This window comes from Gallinula chloropus, assembly GCF_964237585.1.
Source record: "Gallinula chloropus genome assembly, chromosome: 3".
NCBI classification, from domain to species: domain Eukaryota; kingdom Metazoa; phylum Chordata; class Aves; order Gruiformes; family Rallidae; genus Gallinula; species Gallinula chloropus.
Genome location: NC_140087.1, coordinates 115,636,289 through 115,654,308, shown reverse-complemented (window position 1 = coordinate 115,654,308; position 18,020 = coordinate 115,636,289). Strand labels below are relative to the sequence as shown.

Sequence of the window (18,020 nt, the reverse complement as noted above, 5' to 3'; positions counted from 1 at the left end):
CTTGCCCAAGGTCCCTCAAGAAATTTGTGGCAGAACAAAGAATGTTCTACTTCTACTTCTCTAGCATATCAGCATCCTCCAAAATGGGTGAACAGGATGGTTCTGGTCTCAGTCATGTACCAAACTTACTGTACAAGAGATCATTATCACTCTGATAAACAGGGGAGCTGTAATTACAAGCACTCAAACTGTTGGAGGCAAAGTGAATGGGTTAGAGGTCTGCACATAAAACCATGGCACAGAAAGCCAAATTTACATCTTCCCTGTTCTTAAGTTCCTCAAGTTCTCCCAGGTCCCTGAAGTGGGCCATTCACCCACAACAGATGAGGTGAGCACATAGCTATCAAACATGTTGATCAATTAAAAAGTTCAAGTAAATTTTGCAGTAAATCAATAAAAGAAAGAAGGGAAGGCCAGCCTCTAAAAAAGCCTTCAGTCCGTGTTTCCCAGCCTAAACAACCCAGCTGCCTCTTGTCTGTTGTATTACACAGTTCTATGCTTCTATCAGATCTCCTCTCTTTGGTGAGCCATGATAGAACCCCACATAATGGCATGAAGCTGTCACAGGAGAAGTTTAAGCTGGGTATTAGGAAGAGGTTTCTCTACTGAGGGGGTGGCCAGGCACTGGAACAGGCTCCCCAGGAAACTGGTCACAGCACTGAGCTTGACTGAGGTTAAGAAGCATCTTGACTATGCTCTTAGTCCCATGCTCTGAGTTGGCTGGGCCTGTGTGGAGCCAAGAGTTGGACTTAATGATCCTTACAGGTCCTTTCCAACTCTGGAGATTCTATGAAACTTTTGTTATCACATCTGGGAAAACCTTCCACTGATAAGGACCATGTCCACCCATACTAAAACTCACTCATTGTGCAGTGCTATGAGGGCAACTGCAAATCTGTTACACTACAGGCAAGCACCAACCCTGTGCAATTTCTTGAGAATTTACCACTGAGATTTGGAAGCCAAAGTGCTCACATCAGCTTTAAAAAAAAAAAAAAGTGGTAAACTCCTCTTAAAAGCCCTGGATGCCAGAGTGAGAAGTGATGTGGGAAACTCTGGCCTTTAGTCAAATTGTAAAAGAAATTATTCACTAGCCCTGTAGGCTCATTAATCTAGTTCTGCTATAAATTTCTATTATGAGATATTATTGCTTCATAGCCATAACACACTGGATGCTTGAGATCTTTACCCAAAAGTTTTCATAGTCCCAGATCCTGTACTTGGAAAGTCTTGTGCTTACTTCAACATCCAGGAGCAAACCCCATTCATCTCAGCAATATCAGCCAACTCCTGTTTCTAATTTTAGTTGTTCCTACCGACAGTTGAGTAGCACTGGCACCTACTAAATATTCCTTTGATTTGCTGACGTCATATGTGCTCCTGGGAGGATACATATAGTCAACAACCCCTACACAAATGGACAGCTGATTAACTACTGATCCTTGGGAGATTACAAGCTTAAGTGATGTATGATCACTTACAGCGGCCTAGGAACCCAATGAGTCAGAAGAAGTAAAGCCAAGGATTCTCTCTGGGTTTCAAGTTACCTAAGTAAAAGCCTCTTGAAATAGGATCAGTACTGAAGTAAGAGAATGCCACAGCAACTTCTGAATGTGTTGAAAAAACTAACCATTGGGATGAAAAACTATACAAAAAATAATCATAACCTAGTCAAACATAATGTGGTCTTGCAGAGTGATTCTGTTTCAACCACATTCCTGAGCCATTGTTGACTAGAGTTGCAGCTAAACTAAGAAATTCATCAGCACAACCTAACTCAGCCCTGTCTAAACTACAAAGATGAATTACCCACTAAGCTGTGTGAGATGTCAGTGCTCCCACGCTGGGTAGCACTGCTTAATGCAGGTCTAGGCAGCACCAGCACAGACAGCTGCTGCCTGGTCAAGAGAAGATGAAGTCCAAAATTAACAGACCCAGTTTAACATGCAGTACCTGAAGGGAAGTGCCAACTGAACAGGCAACATCTTCCTTAATTAAAGTTGCATAGGAGTGGGGATAGCGAGAAGGACACATCTGATGACTTGGTACAATTCGGCCATAAAAGGAAGACTGGATGCTGATGGTGGTTCTGTGAGGACATCTCAGGGAGACATATTCTCCATCACAAGCATGATTGGTATAATTCTTTAGTACATGTGATATGTAACCTGCAAAAAACACAACCAAAACCACATTATTAGTGACAAGTAGTTAATGTTTAGGTGATTTACAGCAGTGCAGTCTAACAAACACACAACTGACAACCAATGAGGGATGCAGATTTTATTACTTATCTCACACACTCACAAATGAGAGAGACATGGTGGAGGGGGAGGCTCAGTGATTTGGCCTTCAGCCATGTTATCCTCAGTGGAAGCAATATTCAGATGCTCCAATCGTATTTACTTTGGCATTACTATCAAGTTTACAGGAAATGGAAATGCAGCTGAGCCAGACACATCATTTGGACCATATCTAGATAACACATGCAAGTTTTGGCCCCCAAACACAAGACAAACATCAATAAACTGGAATGAGTTCAGCAGAGGGCAACCAAGATAGTTAGGAGCTGGAGAACTTGCCCTGTAAGAAAGGGCTTGTTCAGCCTTGAGAAGAGACAGCTTTGGGGGAAACTAATAGCAGCCTACCAATATCTACAGGGTGGTTATCAAGGGGATGGAGCCAGGCTCTTTACAGTGGTGCATGGTAGGAGAGTAAGAGGTAACAGGCACAAGATGAAAAAAAGAGATTCAAACCAGGTATATGGATCAATTTTTCACTGTGTGGGAGGTCAAACAATGGAGCAGATTGTCCAAAGAAGTGCAGCCTACATCCTTGGAGCTTTTCAAGACCTTACTGAATATAGCCCTGAGAAACCTGGTCTGACCTTCTAGTTGATCCTGTTTTGAGCAAGAGGTTAGACTAGGAAACTGAAGACCCTTCCAGCCTCACTGTTACTGTGAACTTATGACCACGGGCAAGAAAGGCTGAGACACAGAGCTGCTGTTGGGGTTACAGTTGGTTGTATGAGGTCCTATTCTATCACAGCACACCAATCACGTCTTTGAACTCCCTTCACAGTATATCATTTTTATTCTTCTGGTTGCACCTTCTGTTCTAGTCCTTTGATACAAAAGTTCTGCTTTCACTCCAACAGTTTAAATCTTTTTAAAAGGAAAACAGTATGCAAACCCAAATCTCTCTTAGTTTGAGAGAAGAGGATACTATCTCCACTAAGAAAGTTGTTAGCAGGAATAAAGCATGGGGATAAAGCCTCTGAAAGTCACATTCAGTTAAAATTTGCCATGCCAACTGCCAAATCCTGACTTTGCCACACTCAAATCTGAGGGAAAACCACCATGGTGGTGATATAAAGACATCTGTGCAAGGAACTCTGTATTGTGTCCAATGTCAGCATCAGACATGGTCCCATTCAACCCTGCAGACACCCTCTCTGTGATAAGTTTTGAAGACCCCTTCTCACCACTGGCCACCAACACAAGTCTACCAGGAACAATCCCACAATATGCTGTCCCTGCCTTACCCTACTTCATTTCTTAAGAAATAGCAGACTCTTTTCTTAAGAGGTAGAGACAAAACCATTAAGAGAAATAAGCAATCTCCAGACAAATTCCTAAAAGGGAACCTGAGGTATATCTTAGACTTGCTTTTAAAAAATAGCTAAAATGAGAATATTCTCATGGTTGCCATAATCATGGAATAATTAAGGCCATTTCCTCTGAAATCAGAGAATCCAGCCCTCTAAATTTTAACCTGTAGTTATTATTTAGCAATCCTGTTGCTGCAGTGCCTCAAGGTGTGTGCCAAATAGGTATTTACTCAAATCAACATAGTGATTTCCAAATCCCCAGAGCAGCGTTTGCTTATAAGAAAAAGGCTGAAGCACAGCCCCAATAATTAGAGTAAGTGACAGGGAACAGCACTGTTTAATTCAGTGCCTTTATCTCACTTATTCAAGCATGTGCCTGGAGTGCAAGGATTACTGGAGCGCATCTCCTTGCCCAGTCAGCAGGATACATGCTCTGAGTGATGCTGTGCATCTAGCCCTGGAGTCAGATTAGTTCTTCTCCCTCAAAAGTAAGGCAACTAGACACGATGGGCATCAGAAAAAAGCAAGCTACAAACAAAACCAGAATACAACACAAAACATTAAACCCCACTTTCCACATTATTACTCCAGTGCATTAGGACTTCTCCCCAAGGCTGACCTATTAGGGTGCCAGAGAAATGCAACCAAACTGCAGTAAAGACTCTACTGGCTTCTCCAAATGTTCAATTACTCTGTCAGAACAGCCACCCTAGAGCATACCTTTCATATTACCAACTCAGGATATGGGAAGGTGTCAGCCCCTGCAATTACTGCCCATCACTTGTTGAAACACCTCCTTCCTCTCATCTTCCATCAGTAATCTCAAAATAACTTGAGCCCATTCAAGCTCAAGATATTGAAGCTACCAAAGGCTTTGATGGTGGCTGGCTAATAATAAACAAAGCACAAGGTCTGAAACATCTGGCACTGACTACTGTCAGAGAGAAGATACTGTTTTAGGCGCGGGCAGGATCAGGGATGACATTACGTTTTCCAAAGAGCAAAAGGAAGTGGCTGTACAGAATTAATGAAGTTTTTCTTTTTTCTCTTTAAGTGTGCCAAATTTAAACTAAATTCATTGGTAGTTCTACAAGTGTGGACATTTCCTTGCCATGGTTCCATAACCCAGAACCTGAATTGTTTTGAGCATCCTTGCTGAATTTTCAGTAACAAGTCTCCAGCGACCTTTTCCACATCTACACGTGGTACCTGAGAGGGAACTACTGGGATGCTCTTTACTGAATTAAATGCATAAACATGTAGCTAATGGTAAGTGTTTGAGGACCTCAATGTCACTCATATGCCAAGGTGAGAACAATTTATAAGTACACAAGGAACAGCTTACAGAGCTTACTGACTCTTTCCTGGCAAGCATAAAAACATCTTTTGGATGGTGGCAAAAACTATTTTAGTTTAGTAAAATGATACAGCAGATCACTAATCAGCTATTCATAGACCACAGAATATGACAGTCAGTAAACTGAGATGATAAAGATATCATTTTTTTTTAATCACTCCTCATTGAGATTATTTCTCTGCTTTATCAGCTAGGAAATAAGGTACAGCCTTACAAATATTCACTCCAAACAAAGATAAGGCAGGTTGTTTTTAAAAATGGCAAAAGGCATTTGCCACTCCTTTCTTCATCCTCAAATTCTGGGATGTGAAATGACCATTGTTGGATCAAGGACCTGAAGGCAAGCAATTATTTGAGGAAAATATCCCAGCTGGACTGCTACAGGCAAGTCTACTCTATTTGGTCATGGTTCATCTTGGAGTGGAAGTGAAATAAATCATGATATTATCGGGAAATTTTTTGGTAGTTCACTACTTAGCATGCCTAGGGAAGACAGTGTTAGAGCTGGTGGTAATCTGAGCTTTTCTTCTTTCATTTGAAAAAGTAAATTCACAGTAAAAGCAGAACAGAAAGATAAAACATTAAGCCCACCCAAACCTTTTCTAAATGCTACATGTTTTGGAAATCTAGGATAACAAAAACAAACTCAAAAATCTTTTGGGTTTAGCACTTCTTTTAAGGATTGTGTTGAGGACACAGAATCTGCTGGTGGGCATCCATACCCTCAGATTAAATCAACATGTAGGATTCAAGTGTCAACCTTCTCCTTGATTCAAAACACCAATGTCACTACCAAAGCAGGGTTGTACATGCTGAAGACTGAATAAACACCCAAAAGAAGTGCATCACAGAAATGATAGACAATTTTTTTCCCTCTGACAAGAAGGAAATGTTCCTTTCAAACCCTACTTGCAATTTATTTTCCCAAAGCCCAGAGTTTGACTCCTATCAGTCATCAGCAATTACTGTCCACAACTCGCCAAACACAACGATTCATGCTGACTGTAACTCTACCCCACTCAGCAATGTCAGTTCCCAAGAACTACTTCCACCACTGCCTCTCCAGGGAACTGTCACTCAGTTCTCATCCAACAGCCAGTTCTAATCCTCAACACATACATGGACTAGAGAAAAATAAGTTTCATACAGAATATCATCATTTTACAGGGACTATAGTTCTAAACGTAGTCCTTTACTTAGGCTCATACAGTTACAAACTTACCTTTTTGAAACCAAAGCAACTGATGGAGTGGTTCACAAAAGCTCCAATGATGTAAGAGCTTCTATCCCATCCAGATGTAGAGGAAAAGCAGAGTATACACTCATTGGTGTATCTTATTTACCCCTGGTTGCCTAAAAGCAGTAAGCCCTCTTCTGCTTCCACTAAGTACCATTCTAGCTTTGCTTGACAGGGCACATAGCAACACCTCAGCTTGCCAGTCATGAGAAGAGAAATTTCATCTTTCACCAGGCAGCATCTCTGTAGGTATATGCTGGAGGAATGGACACACAATACTAAGTCTTTGTACAATTTGGATATCACCCAAAACTTCTAAAATTACAAGGAATCTCAATGGATTTGAATGGTTAATGAACTACTAGACATAATTCAAGCCACGGAGCTTCATTAATAACTGCACTGAGCTGTACCTAATCTATAGCATAGCCTTCTTAAAATATCCCACTTTGAGTTTTGTAGTTACAAATACAGGATATACATATAACAAAGAAAAATCAGCATAATGAAACAATAATATTAGGCTTAGTAATTAGGAATTTCCCTTTATCTGAAACATATGAAATCAGTGCAATTAACTGTCTCAGTGAACAAAACACTGCCTTGTACATTACATTTTTAATCCTCTTATTTTCCAAATCCCTATTGTTTTACCAGTTTATTTTCCACATCTCTATTGTTTCATCAGTATCTACTGATGTTTTCTTCTGGTTTCCTCAGCTTCCTTGCAGATGCTTTTGAGACTCGGAATGTGAAATAGAACTTTCTTCCAGGAGGGACCTTAATCAGATGCTTTTCTGGGACTCAGACTACCCTTATATCAGACTGTTTTCTAGGTATGCTATGACTGGAGAATTTCAGCTTGTTCTTCACACGCAGAACACCAATACCCACATCAGCTCACTGAAACAGTGCTAAACCAGTGGCATAAAATAACACGCCACCAGGACAGGGCTGAAATGTAACCCCAGGCAAGGCTTGAAGCCAGGGCAACTCAATGAATGCATTTCATACCAGGGATTACTGATAATCCTGTGGTTGCAGTAGCAAAAGCAGCTCTCTCAAATCACAGAGCAGTCTAACATGGACAAGTAGGGCTTGTTTTGCTTTGTTACTAATACTGGAGATTAAAACTTGCTATTACAAACCTTCTACAGAGAGATTTGCTTTCACATCGGCTGCTCCCCAACCCTTTCACCTTTCAGCTACCATACAGCACCAGGAAAACTTGAACATCTCATAAGCATATTTGGGAACATATTTTTATTTTAAGTCAACAGTTCCTTGCCCACTATCTCATCTCCTGTGCCACAGTTGCAGCTCCAAACAGTACCCAGGTTGGCTCAGAAAAACTGCTCTGAAACGAGGGTGAATTCAGGACCAGAGCTGAGTGCCAGCATTTCAGGGCTAAACAAGGTAACGCTTTGTACATGCTGAACAGTACTTCATAGGTCTCCTGGGATTATGTAAGGATGAGAGGGTAGTAGAAATTAGGTTGGTGAAGGCTAGGATTGACAGGAATAAAAACACAGTGGTTTTCAACTCTGCAGGCTTGAATCTAACTCAGACACTATTGATGACTGTTGCTAATTATTCCCCTAAATTTCCTAACTGTAAACTCCTACAGAATTTAATAAAACACTACAGACCTTCCACAGACTGCTGGAATAACCCTGGAGAATTTAATAAGCAACACCTATGGCAACTATTTTGAGTGCAGAACTTTAAAAATTTACTCTAAAAATTCAATACAAAAAATATTTTTGCTGTTCTAACATCATCTTAGTTTATTGTCTTTGAATGCCATAAATTCATGGTTTCCTGAGAACTCATTTTTTTTCTAAAACAAGTTTTTAAACCAGATGGTTGGGGGCAGCCACAGTGTTGAAAGAAATTTCACAGTACAGAGAATTTAGCTGGAAGAAGCTGCACCAGGACTTCACCAAGCACAACCTAAAGATAATTACCAGGGCATCTTGGGAAGCCCTATGGGGTACTGGGAGGAGAGAGATTTAGTATCACTTCTTACAGCCCAGAAAGGCCAATCCCACACACTGTAGACAAGCTAGGCACTACTTCATTCTAGAGATACAGCTGCAGTGAGTGTTAAGGTCATCACTTTATAGCTGAAGGAACATCATGGGTGATGCCTCCTGAGCAGCTTGAAGCGGCTCTTTCTTCTTGGCTCTTACCCTCAGAGAAATAAATCACAGGACTGCTCACTGTGGCCTTAACATCGCATTCTAAGTAGTGATAAAGAGTTCACACCACAGGGGTCATGTAGCTCTTATAAATTAAGTTATAACAGGTTTATTTTATGGACAGGAGAGTTTAGACAGTTATATACACAAGGGATTTGTAACAGCAAAACTGCAGTGATCTAATTAGGCTGCCATAATGACACTCATAATTTTCCATAGTAAATGCAGTCACTCAGGGACACACTTGCATATCCACCAATGCACCTTTGTGGGTAAACTTCCTCACTTAGACAAGTTTCAGTGGTGTTACTTCTGACTTCCAGTTCTACAACAAAGGCCTTTTGAATCACAGAGTCACAGTATCACTAGGTTGGAAAAGATCTTTGAGATCATCGAGCCCAGCTGTACCTGTCCTCTACTAAACCATATTCCCAAGCACCTCATCCACCTGCCTTTTAAATACATCCAGGGTCGGTGACTCAACCCTCTCCCTGGGCAGCCTGTTCCAGTGCTCGATAACCCTTCTTTTCCTCATGTCTAATCTGAACCTGCTCTGGCACAGCACAGTCCAGGAGTTACCAGTTCACCACAAAACAAAGAAAATTCAGTCCCAAATCTTCTTTGGGAACAGGAAATATTCAGCACTGTCATGAAAGCATCAGCTGTATATCTGGTCTCTGGTAAGGTCTGTGAAAGCTCCTTCGTGTCCCTATGCAGTGCAAGAGACCCAGAAAGTTTAGGGACTGCCCAGTTTGACCAAAACACAGACTTTCACCATCGTAAACATAGAGGGAAGGGCTTGTTTCTGTATTGGAAACATGCAGAAAGGGAAAGAAGAACATTGAGGTCCTCAAGCATGTCCAGAGAAGGGCAACCAGGCTGGGGAAGGGGCTGGAGGGCAAATCATATGAGGAGCAGCTGAGGGAGCTGGAGGTGTTTAGCCTGGAGAAGAGGAGGCTGAGGGGAAACCTTATCACCACTAACAACTACATGAAAGGAGGGTGTAGAGAGGTGGGAGATGGTCTCTTCAGCCAGGTGACAGGAGATAGGACAAGGGGAAATGGCACAAAGCTGCACCAGGGCAGGGTCAGATTAGATGTTAGGAAAAAAATTTCACTGAAAGAGTTGTCAGGGCCTGGAACAGGCTGCCCAGGGAGGGGGTTGAGTCACCATCCCTGGATGTGTTTAAAAATAGGTAGATGAGGTACCTAATGATATGTTTTAGTATAGGACAGGAATGATTGGACATGACCATCTTAAAGGTCTTTTCCAACCTTGTCATTCTGTGATTCTGTGAAATAGACATCAACTTTGCTATAACCATGTACCTCTGCAGAGCTACAGAAGTGCCTAAAAGCAGCCTGACCTTTGCCCACAGCTTTACTGGGAGTGATGGGGAAGTACCCATTTACTACCTAAATTAAAGGAAAGCTTTTGCACAGCATGTCACACTGGGATGAAGAAAATATTTATCTGACCACACAAGTGACAGGCAAGTCTTCATGTGCACTGACCGAATCTTTAAGCAAATCAAAGCTAAGGCATGACAATTTGACAAGGTCTAAAAAGCACCAACACTAAATAAACAGGTTTCTACCCATTTGGGAGAACTTATTCTGACAAGACTATGAGTGCAGAGACACGGCAGCTTTGTTTAGACCAGGACGAATGGCAGGAGTGAAGGCAAAAGTGCATAACCCTACGGGAGCTGCTGCAAAGGCCACGACAAGCAGATGTGAGTGCTCTGCACACAGTGCCAGAAGCCAGCTCCAGGGCTCTCAGAGTGACCTACACATCCCTGAAAAATGTGGATTTCAACTGGCAGGTCAAAATGTTGAACAATTCCTCTGATTCCAGAGAGCAGATCTGAAATCCCATCACCTCGCGTGAAATAATACAGCGTGACTTACATGTGCAAATGCCAGCTCAGCAGCAGAGAGTTCTCCTACAGGAGAATACTTCCAATCAGGTGGTAGTTTCTCTCACAGATTTTAACAAGCACCTCAACATTTCAATGGTCATTTTTATTGGAAACTCTTTTTTATATCACAAACTGTGAAATTCAAGGCCTCCCTCGTTTGCTGTTGTGTAATAAGGATGGGCAAGAGGCAATATTCATGCTCAAGCAGGCCAAACCCCTCAGGATTGCTTTGCCACATACCAATTTTTCTACTGAAGAAGCAAGATATTTTTAGGGACAATGAAAAATTGCTGCCTGTGGTGGGAAAGGCAGCTACCGCTCACAGGCATAGGGTGTGAGCTCTGCTGAGATACTGGAGAATCCACATTTGTGGTTCCTCTCCAAACTAGGGACCTTGAGCTTAAATTCTCCCAGAACTCACCTCCCAGTAAAATCCAATAATTAGGCAAAAGCTTGTTTCCAACACTGGGATTTTGTCTTCTGGGATTCTTTCATCTGGAGTGCTGTGTCCAGATCTGAGGCCCGCAATACAGAAAAGATGTGGAACTACTGGAGAGGGTTCAGAGGAGGCCACAAAGATGATCAGAAGGCTGGAGCATCTCCCCTATGAAGAGAGGCTGAGGAGCTGGGCTTGTTCAGCCTAGAGAAGAGAAGGCTGCAGGGGGACCTCATTGCAGCCTTCCAGTCCCTGAAGGGAGCAGAGAAACAGGAGGGGAATCAACTTTTTAAAAGGATAGACAATGGCAGGACAAGGGGGAATGGATTAAAGATAAAGGAAGGAAGATTTAGATTAGATATTAGGGGGAAGTTCTTTACAGAGAGAGTGGTGAGGTGTTGGAATAAGCTGCCTAGAGAGGTGGTGGATGCCCCATCCCTGGAGATGTTCAAGGCCAGGTTAGATGGGGCCCTGGACAACCTTGAGTAGATCCAGGCCTGGAGGTTGGTGTCCCTGCCTGTGGCAGGGGGTTTGGAACTCTGTGTTCCTTGGGGTCCCTTCCAACCCAGACCATTCTGTGATTCTACGATTTTAACATCTCCCTTTTCCTTCTGCTTTAAATTCCATATTCAGGGTAGACTTGACAAATTTTAATGAAAGCAACAGCTCTGGGGTGAACCTGCATCCTTTCCCCAGAACCCACAGAAAGAACGACGATGCTGCCCTCTGCATGACCTTCGCCTGTGAAATGTGTAATTCTCTTTGCTTTGGCCAGGCCTTGGCAGCTTTATGAACCCCAAGAGAGGAAAGGAAATGAAGTGAGAGCGAGACAAGATAGAAAAGGCTAGACAGTGAAAGGAAGAAGGAGAGGAGGGGGAAAAGAAGGAAATTAAAAAGGGAAAACAAAAGGACACAAGGGGTAGAGTAGACATTTAAAAAATATCCTTTTTCTCATTTGGTAATTAGAAGTGTTTCCCAGGGGTTCATCTTGCCAGCAAGAATCTGCTAGAAGCATCGTGGTGGCTGGGTCACTTCAGCAAAGGTGGGGAAACCAGAGAAACAGAAAGAGAGCAGTCTAAAAATACTATAAAGGGGGGGAAAGAAAGATTTTGAGTAAGAATATCCATTTGTAAGTGACCTCTCTATGTTCACACATGGTCAAGTTCAAAATTATACCTGTTTGCAGAAAGGACCATGTTACCATGAGACAATAATTATCCAGGAGAAAAAGGAGCTCCGACTGGCTGCAAAAAGAGAAGAGAATAAAAAAGTAGGTTTGTAGGAGTCTCCCCTGGTTTCTGATCTGCCCTCCTTCTGACAACTTGGCTACTAACATCAAATATTGCCTTAACAGAATGGGAAGTGTGCTGCATATGCAACGAGAGAAAACTGCCAGATCAGCATTTCTCTTTAAAGAAATGCTTAATCCAAGGGGGAATTTAGTATTCACCAGTAACTGGACAACTTAAAGCAATGGTAAATGTTGTCTGTGTAGCAGGAATGATGATTTCACAGGTAAACAGGTTTGAGTTTGATGTAAACACCACCACCAAGAGACCAGAATCCTGAACATCACCACCTCCAGCTGTCAGGCTGCCCAACCAGCTAGAAGCTAACCTCAACTTCCCACACGCTCCTCCTGGAAAAGGCATTGCAAGAACGGACAGGAAATTAGTGCTTGGGAGTAAAGGCAGGATGGTCTCTGTACCTTGGGTTGAAGATCAAGCATTAATGCAGGAGCTTCCTTTCTGTCTGTTAAACAAACTGCACTTAAAAAGCCTTACCTGTCTCAAAACAGCTCACCAACTTAACTGCAGTCACGGAATCACAGAATCACAGAACTGTAGGGGTTGGAAGGGACCTCAAGAGATCATTGAGTCCAACCTCCCTGCTAAAGCAGGTTCCCTGGGACAGGTCGCACAGGGAGGTGTCCAGATGGGTCTTGAATATCTCCAGAGAAGGAGACTCCACAACTCCACTGGGCAGCCTGTCCCAGGGCTCTGTCACCCTCACTGTGAAAAAGTTCTTCCGCATGTTGGTGCAGAACTTCCTGTGCTCCAACTTGCAGCCATTGCCCCTTGTCCTGTCTCCACAGACCACTGAAAAGAGGCTGGACATTTTCCCCTGTGTCCCACACTTGAGATATTTATAAAGATTAGTAAGATACCCTCTTAGCCTTCTTTTCTCAAGGCTGAACAGCCCCAGTTCATTCAGCCTGTCCTTGCAGGGGAGATGCTCCAGACCTTTAATCATCTTCGTAGCCCTTTGCTACACCATACTAGTTTAGCTTCTCAGGACCAAAAGGCCACACACAGCTTCTCCCTCCTTCCTGGCAACACAAAGCAGGGTGAGCTCTGGCTGCCAGCCGGACGCCCAGAGAAGAGTTCCCAGCACACTTCATCTGGTATCACCCCTGCTCCACAGTTTCCCAAGTATCAGCTGAAGATGGTCCCATTTCTGTATCCGTGGGCAGGCCAGGAAAAAATAAGGGCCTGTGAGTGGGAAGCAACATAAGTCACAGGAGGACTGGGGATAAAAAGACATAAATGCATACGGATTTGTAATAAGGAACACTCAGTAGCACTTCAGGACGTGACAAAGGGGATGAGATGATACACAGAGAGAGGGAACTTCTTAGCCTGGAATATAAGTTAGTAATATTAATGAAGACATCTGACTAACAGAGAAAAGACAGAACAGCCCCGTTCTACCACATTACAGTCATCCCTATCAAGGCAGTAAGTGAAAACACAAAAGGTATTTTTCCACAGGGTCCCTTTTCTCCCCCACCTCTCAGTGAGGCCGTTCCCCATATTTGCAGCGTCTTTCAAGGGCAGAAATAATATTTGGCTTCCTTGGCAACGAAGAACAAAGAGACAATAGAAACCCGACAGTGGAATTTATTGAGCCGCATACTGCACGAACCCCTCACATAGGGACAGCAATCAGGTGGGGCAGGGTGGCCCCAGTGTACCAGCAGCTAGAAAAGCTTTTTGGGTAAGAACTCCTTGCACTGCTTTGACACAGAGGGGTTGTTTTGACTAACAGGGTAGAGAAGGGGATTTCTTTCACAGAGTAACACTTTGAAGGGCCCTTTGCCTCGCAGCTGTAACAGCAGCGACATCCGCAGCACGCGTTTTTCTCCTACCTTATTGTGTTACACACCAAAACACAGCACAGGCCAAAAGAGTTTCGGGGTCTCCTGCTGCTAAACTCGGTCATCTATGAGCAGAATCACAGCTAAAGGCTGTGATTAAACCATGAGACCCAGGAGAGTTTCCCAGGCCCTGAATTTGAGTGCACATCCCAGCTGTATCCCAACCCCACACTGGAACTGGATACATCATCCTTCCCAGAAAAGGTGACAGGTTTTGAGGAGGTTTTGATGTTTGGTTTTTTAATCTCCAGTCAGCTTGGATTGGTGAACCTCCCCTCCTACATTAGCTGGTTTTGGGACAGGACAGGGACTGACCCCAGTTACTCTGCTCTTGAGTCTAACGTGACTTTTCTTTTACGGAAAGGAACATGCCGAACCTCTGCATATTTTGCAGATGATACAGAACTGGAAGGAGCAGTTCATAGACCAGATGGTTGTTCCATCTTTCAGAGGGACCTTGACGATCTGCAGAAATGAGCAAACAGGAATCTCATTAATTTTAACTAAGGGAAAATGCCAAGTCCCACTCACGGGGAGGAGTATCTCCACACACCATGCTGCGAAACAACAGCATGGAAAGCAGCTTTGTAGAAAAGGAATGGGGCTTCCTAGTGGATGCCAAATTGACCATGACCCAGTAATGAGCCCTCTCAGCAATGGCAGCTATTGGTAGCACCAGAAGGTCAAGGGAGGTAAGCCTAGCCCTCAGCACTGGTGAGACCCATCTCGAGTGTTGTGTCCCATTCTGAATTCCCCAGTACAAAAAAGACATGGACAAGATGCAAGTCCAGAGAAGGACCCCAAAAAAGATCAAGAAGTTGGAGTATCTGTCATATGAGGAGAGGCTTAGCAAGCTGAGACTGCTTAGCCTGGAGAGGAGAAGGTTCAGGGGGATTCTGTCAATGTGTATAAATAACTGATGGGGAAGGAAGTAAAGAAGACAGAGACAGACTCTTGTCAATGGCATCCAGTGAAAGTCTCTTCAAGCCACCCGATCTATTAGAAGATAAAAGAGCACCAATAATAATACTATTTGAATTCTCTGGAAATGAGCTTTAGCATCTTAGCCAATGTATTTGTAGAGCAGAAAAGTCAGCAGGCTGCTCTTAGCAGCAGGAAGAGTGGAAGGGAACTGTGTCTGCTAAAGTCACACTAAGATCGGCCTTGGCAGAGGGCGCAGCCCTCAGCATGGGGTGGGGTGTTTAACCAGGTCTATCACGGCCTACAGGGCCCGTCCCTGTGTCCATAGCCTGGAGCTGCAGTACTGAGCTGGATTGTATTAAGCAGAGTTAAAGACAAAGGAGGGAGAAAAGTGAAACAGGAGAATACTGGAGAGCATGGAGATGAAAGACAAACAGGAAGGTATTGGATTAATGGACAAGCATTTATGTTGTGATCAGCTAATGCACAGAGATTAGCATGCAAGGCATTTTCGGGGGGCGGGGGAAAGTCCTGTCAGCCACAAAGTGATGCACAAAAGATGAAACAGCCCGATGTCTAGGAAGCTGTAACTCCATCTTCCCTTCACTGTCTTTCACCCTCGAGGTGGGAGGGGGGTAAACCAGGAGAAAGGTCAGGGGACAAAAACAACAGCGAGGAATTGGCAGAATGCCTCAGGTTCTGTGGAGCAGAACTGTCCCTCACAGAGGATAAACCAAGGGCACAAAGCTTGGGTTTCCACAACTTGCACCTTACCAAGGAGAGAGAAGCTTCTTGGATACAATTTGAGTGTAGACATTACTTTCCCTGTACCTAGAAACAACTGAACTGTTAGATGTTGGCTAAGCAGTGGGAAACAGCACCAAAACCCTCCTGCATGTTGTTTGTAAAGGCACAGGGGTCAAGCAGAATCATTCTCCAAAGAAAAACAGAACAATTAAGTGGGATGGAAACCTTCATCAGGATTGGAAAGGGTAGGACAACAAGGAATAGTTGCCAAAAACAAACTAGCAATTCCAAAGAGTGACTTTCAGAGCTTACTGACTCTAAGGTCTCATGAGACTGGAAGAATTCCTCCATTCCCCATTGGAAAAGGTAAAATAGGGAAGTTCATGGGACACAACTCAGCAGATCCACCTGGGACCAACAGCTAAAAGACTGATCTGGTACTCAGATCCACTATACAGTTCATTGATTCAGGGATTTCCAGAATCAACAGTAATTTGAAGAATCTTTTGACAACCTGTCCAACCCCAGGGAAAGAGGGATGGACCAGGTTGAGTCACCATGCCTGGAGGCATTTAAAATGTGCATAGATGTGGTGCTCACAGACATGGTTTAGTGGTTGGACTTGGCAGAGTGAGGTTAATGGTTGGACCTGATGATCTTAACAGTGTTTTCCAACAAAAACAATTCTGTGATTCTATGATTAACAAAATCCTCACTCTTAAAATAGACCGGGCTTGACTGTATGGGCATTTCAGATCCCTGAGCTCCTGATGTGAGTTGAGGGAAATCTCATTGAAACAGTTGGCTTCAGAGGGGCAAAAGCAACAGCACAATACAGTAGCAGTCTTCACCCCAACAAGTACCACATGCAGTCTTGCAAATGCAGCAAAAAACCTTCCTTGTTCAACATCTGCTGTGTTCATGGAAGAACAGTTACACATATGATTAAGATGATATCAAAAGAGAGCTGGGTCCCTGAGGAGTGTCTCTTCTAACAAACCAAGTAGCCCAAAACTGACCAAGCAGGCTTCTCAAACTAGTGTAGCTGTCTTTTTGCTCTCTTTACCCTAAATTCAACCCTGAAGCTGGGAGACATTTGTAACTCAGGCCCAGTTTGATGTTTTCAGGTGACCTTGAGCTTTTTAAACCACAAAAATCCCCATATATCAGTGCCATACTCCACTCCTCAAAATCCTCTTTGAAAAGTTTCAGTCAGCTGGCAAAACATCCATACATCTGAAAACCAGTGTTCCTCAGAGTACATACAGGACATAGAAATTTACCCATTGTAATGTGGGTAACACAGTTCACTCACTTCTCCCTTCCCTACCTTGAATACTAAAGAAATTTCCCACTATAATACCTGTACAGTATCCGCATGCAAACTCCAGCTCCCACACCACTGAGTAGATGAAAGCACATCTGTTCTACCCTGTTCACATGTGACTGGCCACCCACCCCTAGAGAAGTGTAGAAGCTGAGACAGTTTGTGTAAGGATGTATAAGGTAGGCATCCACCTGATATTAGGGTTCATAGCGTCAAAATTTGAACAACCAGCATTTGTATCTCTTTAAAGTGAGTAGTGAGAAACAGGCACAGATTGTGGGCTGTCCTGGACCCTTTTACGATGACTTTGTGCAATCTTGGAGATACACAAAACTCAGCTGAACAAGACACTGAGCAACTTAAAAACTGTTGTGATATTTTCAGGCTCAACTGGGCAAGGTCACAAGCACCCTAACAAAACTTTGAGGCCCAGCTTGCTTCAGGTAGGGGTTTCAATTAGAGAACCTTCCATTCTAAGTATATTTATGACTCTGTGATTGTGTTCCAGTCCTTTGAAAGAGCTGAATTTTCTAGTACAGGCACAGGCACACAGTACAACTGCTAACCACAGGGCAGGTATGATTTCCTGAGTCAGGAACCTTTGCCTTCTCTTCCCCCAACCAATTCCAATAGAAGTTTCTCTTGCCAAAAGATAGAATGTTTTATTAAGTGTTTTTTGAATAATTTGGAGAATTAAAGCTTGTAATACTGGATAATTTCTCCATCCTGCACAAGGTAACATTCTATCTCCTGCACATCTTCAGGCAGCTCGTAAGGCTTTCATTATTGTCACAGTCTGCTCTGTTGAACTGCTGAGAATTAATCTATAATCCTTAAAATGGTATTTCACATCCACCTTGCACTTCTCTGAGGAAGGAGGCATACAGCATGTTAGGTTGGAACTGGCTGAGCAGCAACAATAGGCGCTTTTGTACTGGGGAATGGCATGTAGCCTGGGACTGGGCCAGCACAGCACATTGATACGACAAGCTTTGCCTGCTGTGGAAGTATCGAATCTCAGCTGATAGTGGAACTATCACCTTTCTCTGAAAAGCACCTTGATCCGAGCTGTGCTGTCCCCTAACCATGAAATGTAAATGACCCAT

General features: G+C 43.3%; 1 protein-coding gene across 2 annotated transcripts in view; it reads right to left on the bottom strand.

The window, feature by feature from the left end:
* The window catches only part of LOC311190055 (protein eva-1 homolog C-like), a gene marked incomplete at both ends in the record, with an annotated part of 212,226 nt that overhangs the window by 154,538 nt on the left and 39,668 nt on the right, over positions 1-18,020 (bottom strand). For both annotated transcript variants that reach the window (XM_084261904.1, XM_084261905.1), the window contains one exon: positions 1,954-2,168. In XM_084261904.1, the coding sequence (XP_084118030.1) occupies positions 1,954-2,168 (215 nt within the window). The remainder of the gene's footprint in view (positions 1-1,953; positions 2,169-18,020) is intronic.